At 39.1% G+C, this 8,513-nt stretch overlaps 1 protein-coding gene across 1 annotated transcript; it reads left to right on the top strand.

The window, feature by feature from the left end:
* Positions 1-3,122: 3,122 nt before the first annotated feature.
* On the top strand, positions 3,123-7,945 carry LOC147800375 (G protein-coupled receptor GRL101-like). Its single transcript, XM_087146605.1, has 2 exons — positions 3,123-3,470; positions 4,982-7,945. Exons 1-2 carry the CDS (start codon positions 3,268-3,270, stop codon positions 6,072-6,074), a joined length of 1,296 nt encoding a protein of 431 aa, XP_087002731.1. The 5' UTR covers positions 3,123-3,267; the 3' UTR covers positions 6,075-7,945.
* The last annotated feature ends 568 nt before the right edge of the window (positions 7,946-8,513 follow it).

An 8,513-nucleotide genomic window follows, 5' to 3' on the forward strand; every position in this document is an offset into this window, starting at 1 on the left:
CAAACATGATTTGTGTATTTCTGTCATATTACAGTGTCATCGGAAATTCTGACATTGGCTCCATTGAAGCTGATGCATTCCATGGAATGTCTAATCTGCAAAAGCTGTAAGCATGTGATGGCCTTGCAGTTGTGTTTTCACTCGTTGTCTTTGTTCTTGATGTGTTCTTCGCTCTATGAAGGCGATGCACCAGCTGTATTAGTATTATGAACCATTAATACGCAACTGTGCAGGTTACATAGCTGTACTTAACCGTTTCAGGAATTTGGAAAGCGAAATGTTCTTTCACGAGAATATTTTTTTACAGATATTTGAATTGTACAGTTCAACTTGAGGATTAAATAAAAATGAAATCTGAAGTGCCAACAGAATGATGCCACGTGAAATTATGAGATTAGATTAAAAACGCACAAATACAACTTCAGGTTATATCACGAAGCCATTACGAAGTTAATGAGCAAGCGGTGCGATGTATTCTACACGCAATATTTCTTAGCCTATGGCAAATGAAACTGTCCTCTGATACAATTCCAGACAATGCTCTGATGTGTAGATTAGGGAGAAATATCAAAATATCTGCCAATTTCCTTTGTTTATTTTCTCATTAGTGTAGAGATTGCAAATTATCAAATGATGTAGAATAAATTGCTTTCTCTTTATGGACGAGCACCGCTCCCTAAAGAAGACGTTTATCCGAAGAGTTGGAACCCTTCGTATGTCTATTTTTCATGTTAATCATGATGTGGAACTTTTGAATTTAACTGAATTTGTGTTGGGTCATTTTGATCGAAACTCTCATTTTAGTTAAAATGGTTGGGACATTCATATTTTAGATATCGACACAAAACTTGCATCTTTTGCAGAGGTCCATTTCAGACGAAATTGCTACTCTGTGATGTTGTAGTTTATATTTTAAGATTACTCAATATACAATGAGATTTCACATAATGTTTCAGTAAAAAATGGCGTTTGGACATCTGTTGAGCATGTCCTGACCAGGATAGTAGTTAAAGAGGCCATACAACATCTGATAAAATATACCAACAATCCTGAAACACCATTAAAGACAGGGATTGCAACCCCCCCAACTTGGATGTGGTGAACGGGGATTACAAAAGAGGATACGGCTTTTCAGACTTAAATGTCGACCAAACCATGTAAGTTTGGATGCTTGCAATATTGATCTATTTATTAATTTCAAAGACGAACAATGTGATCGGAATCCGTCACACCATAAATCCTCCAAAACACTCCACTGGCGCTCTACTGAATGAAATATCCGGTCGTACGTTGGCGACCCCACTCATTTGTCAATATTTTGAATGGGCAGTGGACAGAAACCATAAAACCCAAAACGCCATGGCAGGGATTACGTCACTAATACGTAATACAGTAGGGGAAGCGGAAAACAGGGATCACGCAGGTAAATTTTCTCTCTTCATCTTCATAATTATTATATACCATGCAAGAATCCGGTCACTTTCCCTATATTCTCGAAAATACATCCGCTTAAACTGCGTACTTGATTACAATATTCTCCACTGATGTTTAAAACGCCGAAATAAAGAACCACTACTCTGGACAAAACATGCCTGCTTTTGGAGAGATGTGGCTCAAAAACACCACAAGAACTCTGCAGCTTCCATTTCAAATGGTGCTAATGTAAATAATTTAATAATGATTTAAATTCTTTTAAGTTTTAAAAAGAAATTACCAAAGTTTATGCTGTTGTTGATTCCAAAACATGATCCGAGAAATAAACAGTTTCAGGCAATATTGCCTCTACTCTCTGTAAATTTTTTCAACAATCAAATAGAAATTGCGGCATTATGGAATTAGGTTTGATCTAAAAGTCCTATTGCGGATTGTGCTATTTCATATAGGTCAATGACATGGAAATCTCAAATCTCATATTCACTAATTTCAGAGTTTTGGACCAAAATAACATTTGGCTTTGAAGCTTAGGTCTGTGAAGTTGGCCTTTTTACTCACCAATCGCCCGTTTCCACCCGACAACAATCTCACTGTTATTGTTTTTCACTCTACGAATGCCTCGGGCCGATGGTCAAGCGCAGCTTCCTCTGCAAGTCGGTTTGACCATTGTTGGAGACGGGGGGGGGGTAAAAATCTTGCAACTTGTTACAGCTACAAAGAGCAGCCAATGTCGCAGGTCCTGATGGTATCACCTAAGAAGTAACACACCAACAATGGTCGTGCAGGCAAACAAGACGCCTCCCCACCTTTGACATCAAACCGGCGTATTTATGGACTTTTTGTTCTTCATTTTAGAGTGCTATGAAATTTATTTCAGTTGGAAGTCCAAGAAATTTCTCACAATCCGCCTTTAAGGCGACTTAATTCCCCCATGGCCCTGGTCAAAAAGTGGGGGATATGACCCAAGTCCCTGGGATTTACGCCATAGACAAATACAGTGTCGTTAAGGATGGTCTCAATATGCAACCCAAAGAGAGCGTAATGTTATGTTGACATGCGGAATCGCTTTATTTACACCCTTGGTACTGTTTGTCTTTTATTAATTTTGTGATACTGTTTGTCTTTTATTAATTTTGATGCACTTGTTTATGTTTTCGATTGCATTCTTATGACTAATCAAATATTGTGTGTTATCCCTTGAAAAGTCACAGTTAAGGGTCAGCAGGCCCATTCAGAACCGAGTCTGTCAGGAAGACAGTTGTTGACTGTTCTCCCTTAAAGAAGTCTTCGTGTGGAAAATGCTTGAAGATCTAAAGCTAGTTGTACAGAATATTTATCAAGTTATTATTCACTTGATTTGACAGTTGGGTGACAGGTCTGACAATTGATCATATTCCACTCAACGCCTTCAGCGGACTTTCCAACCTCCAGTGGCTGTAAGTGTGAGGTTGTCTCTGTTTTGTGTTAGTGTTATGCTGTTTTGTGGTAAATATTTAATCTGCCTATTTCATTACACATAATACATAAAAAGACCTCTTGTGGGTCAAAGACTTCTAACCTTGGAGCTGCAGTGGCAAACCGAAGCAGGAGGCGGGGGGGGGGGTTGAAACCTGCCCTCTGGTGTGTTTGTGCATCAGCAGCTGTTTTACGAAGGGAAGGGGTGAATTTAGGTTCAAGCTCCTACCCTATAGACAAGAAATATTGGATGTGGAACTACGTTTGCAGATAAAACTTTTGCCTCTGTTTGCTTGCTTTAACAGCCGAAAAAAAATCAATGATGCAGGGAAGGGTTTGGTTGGAGTTGCCAATGACTTCGAAAGTGCGGTGCTCGTAATGGTCATTTCGATAAATGTGACTTGCAATGTTATTTCTGCAATTGCTTATTGTGACCTTTTACGTGACTTATTTAAAATAATGTTGATCTATCATGTCAATATATTCAGTATGCTGTTCAATGTGTCGGGAAAGACCAAGACCAAGACAATTTCAAACATCGAAAAAGGTGCTTTTGGAGGGATACGGACTTCACACCTGAAGTGAGTCGTTCAATTTCTTTTCCGAGCGAAATATATCAAGTTTAATATTTTTCCTGACCATGTGTTTAATTTCAGCCTTTTTGATTTGTTTCAGACGCGCATGTTTTAGCCGTATGAGATCCAATTTTAACAGAGCGACACTTGTTGTAAACATATAGAGGAATCAATTATTTTCGTGAAATTGACAAGGGTAGTACATTAAAAATTGACAAGGGTTGTACATTATTTTCCTGGATCAGCGAAACTTAACAAGAAAAGAAAAAAAAACGGAAAAAAATATCCAGGTCGATTTGCTCCCAAACAACTGAATGCTGCACATTATTTAATTTGTTTGGCTTTGTTATATTTCTTTTTCAATTCATTTCCATAAAATGTGACGTGCCATTCCCATTCCCAAGTAGGGCCTACGTAAACTTCCACAGTTCGTGGTCATATGGAAGTCTCATACAAATATCAAAGCTTTCTGTTGAGAGAATTTAGACTTCGAATCAGTGTGAAAGGTAAAGTGTAAAGGGTGATATCCCTTCGAAAGGCCTTGGAAACAGCAGTTTCTAGGTGCATGAGGTAATTTCTTAGGTACCACGGTGGACGTCGCTTATGTTCTTGCGATCCGGAACATGTTGTAATATATGGTATACAAAGTGACCATTTCCCAACCGATAAAATCGGATCTGTTACCATGGAAAACAACAGGTCATAACTGCTTCAATCTACTTAGGTAACACCAATGTGACATAAAGTATGCCCAGAAATGGATTTGAATGACACAGTATGTCATGGAATATCTGGGTTATGCTCATCAATGGATTTGCTCTTTGAATTAGAAGATAGGATAAAATTTTGGAATTCGTTAGAGAGTTGCCATGAGAGTTGTCTAAACTGTTTTAACCCTAAAGGACCTTGGGGGAGGAATCCACCATCCATGATGATACCTTTACCAATATTCTCGAAGTGCTTGGGTATTTCGACACCAGTTTTGTGAAAATCAAACACATTAATGTAGCGTAGTACCCGTTTTCCGAGACAGGTCAGCCAAACGTGTATGTGGTGCTCGCTGCACGCGCTGTGGTACGCATCCTTGAATGTTTAAGGAATCGTAACAACAAAACAATTTATTTCTGCTCGAGTTCAAACTTCAGATTTACAATGAGGTGAGCATCTGTAGGTTTATGCCAAGATTCAAAAAGGTACCTCAACTGGATGGGAGGGATCCCCCCACCCAGCTGTGAAAGGGGGCCAACATAACTGGTAACCCGGCTCTTTTAGTGTTAAAATAATTGAATATTGATACCAACCGCTTTCTCTGTCGCGCAAGACAAATCGTTGCTTCCTTGGGAGTGACTGCTAATTTGATTAATATCAACGGAAGCAGTAGTGCTTTCCTCAGACGATGCTGGTGCTTTTATATTATTTTGTTTGTACTTTTGTATTTTTCTTATCAAACCTAAGACAACTTATGTTTACAATTCTTCAAAGTGCATTAAGATGTGTCTTTTTGATCAACATTGCAGTTTGACGATCGTTGATGATTACCGCCTATGCTGTGTCGTTTCTGAGCTACAGAATTTTTCCGTCGAGGACGACTGCCTGACAACAAAGGTTAAACCAGCTTTGAACCTGTGCGACAGCCTTATGCCAAACGTCATATTGCGAGTGGCATTATGGGTATTAGGAATAAGCGCCCTCATCGGTAATTTTTCTGTGCTGATTTGGAGGCTTAAGCGGAAAGGGAAAGAAGGGACAAAAAAGACATTGTCACTTATGGTTTGCAATCTGGCTGCAGCAGACTTTCTGATGGGTATGTACATGTTAATCATAGCAGGGGCAGATCTAATATATGGCGACCAGTACTATCTCTATGCCCCAGACTGGCGCGTCAGCATACCGTGCAAAGTCGCTGGAGTTTTGTCAGTTCTGTCTAGTGAGGCTTCGGTGTTTTTCGTTACACTTATCAGCATTGACTGTTTTCTTGGCATTGTCTTTCCGTTTAAAAAAATCGGTTTCAAGGACAAAACAACTAAAATCCTTGTTGTTGTCTCATGGTGTTCGGCGCTTTGTTTGAGTTTAGTGCCAACACTTTCTGTTGGGACTGATTCGGACGTTTATGGACTTTCGGATGTATGTATCGGCCTTCCTCTCAGCACTAAGACAGCATACGTCCAATTTGAGCCCCCACCTTTTCCTGACGGGATTCAGGAAACAGAAGGCCCCTCCAGGTTTAACATTCCTAAACCTTCAGGAGAGAAACCATCTTGGATCTTGTCAATCGTTCTCTTTCTTGGCGTAAATCTGGTTGCTTTCCTGATTGTGCTATTTTGCTACGTAGCCATTTTCATCAGTGTGAAGCGGACAGCAAAAACTGTCCGAGTAAATGCACACAGGGAGCGTGAAATCAAAATGGCAATCAAGATGGCGTCGATCATTTTAACCGATTTCAGCTGTTGGATGCCAATAATAATCATGGGGATTCTGTCTCAGACAGGGAGGGTCAAACTATCATCTAGCATTTACGCGTGGACCGCCGTTTTGATTGTGCCAATCAACTCGTCGCTCAATCCTTACCTGTATACGTTTTTCACCGTGTGTTGCGCAACTAAATCCTAAGCAAACAACTTGCAAGTGTAAGCAAAACACGCAGAAAACAAAACCGAACAAACATGTGTACAAAGCAGAAGTTCAGACTCACAGAATAAACAGATTTCTGTCATATCAAAGTGAGGCGGAATCAATGGTTCGGAAAATGGTCATTTTTAACCTACACAAATGGTCGTGCAATTTGACCCTACCGAGGCCATGAGTTACGCAAAAAGCTTGGTAACCTTTCGTCTTAATATTGAATTTATAAAAAAAAAAAATTGTTGTAAGAGTTTGAATGCCTGTCTTGCAAAATACATATCTCAATTGAGCGGTAATTGAATATATTTATTTTAATCTAAGCCATACTGGGAGCTTAATTGTGTCTTAAACCGACTTAAACTTCATGCACTGTAAGATGATAACGTATTGAGTGGTATATTTGTCACTAGTTCAGACATCACAGCATACATGCACTTGTATGATACTTGGAGTAAGTTAAAACAAATAACATAAGGGATGGCCTACTGCAGGCGGTGCACATTACTTGACATATCCTTGCCTAACTGGACATCCGATGACACAAGGTTTGGTTATTTGTGGCTATTTAGAAATAAGTTTATGGTGTCTTCTCCACTTATAAACATTACTCGCAATTCAGGATCAGTGCTGACATGACCCAGATATGGTACATCTGACGATTCATTCATTCATTCATTCATTCTTTATTTCCACCTAATTACAAACAGTACAGGTATAACAGAAAGGAAAATGGTTGTGGATTGGGCCTCATAGAAGCAGGGCTTATTTTCATTAGTGATTAATCAGAAAAGGTTTTTAAAGTTAGTAATAAAGCAATCAAGTTTGCATCGGGGGGTTTATATACAATCCCAGTTATAAGGTTCTTATGATTTTGGGGTGTGAAAATATCAATAAAAATGCATTCAAAAGATTTGTCTGAATAAGCGCTCAGGTCAGGTCTGGATACATATTGAAGATTTGTGGATAAATATGAGGCAACCCCTCCACCGCTCTGCCAACTCTGATTTTAGTCTGATGAGTATATCCAGGTATGGTTAAACTATTTATATAGGAATTTCCATTCAGCCAGCTCTCACAAAATCCGATGACAGAGAAATCATAATTAAGTGCACATAAAAGATATTTTAGGTGGTAAATTGCGGTAAATTACGTATATTTAAAGAAAGAAGTGAAAAATTATCTGTGGGGAATTGATTTTTAAAAAGTCCACAAACTTATCATATGAATAGTAACTAGAATGATTTACAATTTGATAACGATTATCTGGATCACTGACAAGGGGCAGTTCAAAAGAGTTAAGATAGTGAGTAATTACATATACTACGTTAGTAAATGGTGAATTCGTTAGCTCAAGACTGAATTAGCGGCCGCAAATTCCTCAGAATCCAAGGAATTGAAAGGAAAGATATTGTAAGACAGATAGGGCAAAACCAATTATCATCACTCTATGTTCAGTTATAATAGTCATTTAAGGAGGGTCCACAATTTACAGGAATCACAGAAAATCCCTGTTTGGTTTGTTCTTAACGGGTTACAACATACACTACATGGATACTTAACAGGCATTTATAACTGAGCAATTTGTACACGTGTACAAATACCAGATAACAGGAATGGATGTGAATAACCATAACAGGGGAGGCCTAAGTTCTCAATGAGAGGAAAACAATTTACACGTGTGCTATCGGTGTCAATTAGCGGGGAAACAAAACTCTAAGAAAGAAAGAACATACCAAAGTCCTATCAGATGAACAGAAGGTACAAATATCATCACCACTTAACCTTGACATGATTAATCCAAGCTATGATTTATATATGTATTGGGCTATTCATGGGGGAGCGATTTTCACTTCATTAATGTACAGGTTGCTTTGCTTCATGATGTCACGGAGAAATCTTTTGGTTCTGAAATTTTTCGACGGGAGATCTCACATGACAAAGATTCCTAGGTTCGTAAAGGCTGCCTTGACAGTTTGCCCAGTTTTGCCCGACAGTTTTTATTTGTGGACGATAGGCAAATCAAGCAGAGATATATCTCGGTTTGTCGGTGGACTAATCAGGCTTACGACCAGTTCTGTGAGCGTTTTCAATTTCGGCGTCGGGCATTCTGAGTTTTTCAGCGAGAATCTTGTTCACCTCATTACAGGGATAAGCAGGATTCTCGGATCTGGTTTCAGGGTTACAAGCAAATCGGAGATTATAACTGTGGGAATGCCGTTCCAGCCTAAGGGCTGCTTCCTTTAAGTTTGTGACATTTATCGTCGTCGTTTGCAATTCGACAGTCATCTTGGAGATCTTGTCTATCAAGGATTCATTTTTCGCCTGTAGTTCTTCCATAGATTTGGACGAGAAGACAGAGATTCCTCCATTTCCCTCGGTTTGTTCTCAATACCAGTTATTCTACTCATGAGTGTTTCTTGGTTGAGG

The sequence above is a fragment of the Acanthaster planci genome, linkage group LG01, assembly GCF_054643075.1.
Source record: "Acanthaster planci isolate LZ-2023a linkage group LG01, COTS_SCS, whole genome shotgun sequence".
NCBI lineage: Eukaryota > Metazoa > Echinodermata > Asteroidea > Valvatida > Acanthasteridae > Acanthaster > Acanthaster planci.

What these genes read in the sequence shown, in the direction of transcription:
- LOC147800375 (XM_087146605.1), top strand. Translation starts at nt 3,268, where the DNA reads ATGGTCATTTCGATAAATGTGACTTGCAATGTTATTTCTGCAATTGCT. An exon ending in ATACGGACTTCACACCTGAA is followed by an intron (nt 3,471 to 4,981) that starts GTGAGTCGTTCA and finishes TCAACATTGCAG; the next exon opens with TTTGACGATCGTTGATGATT.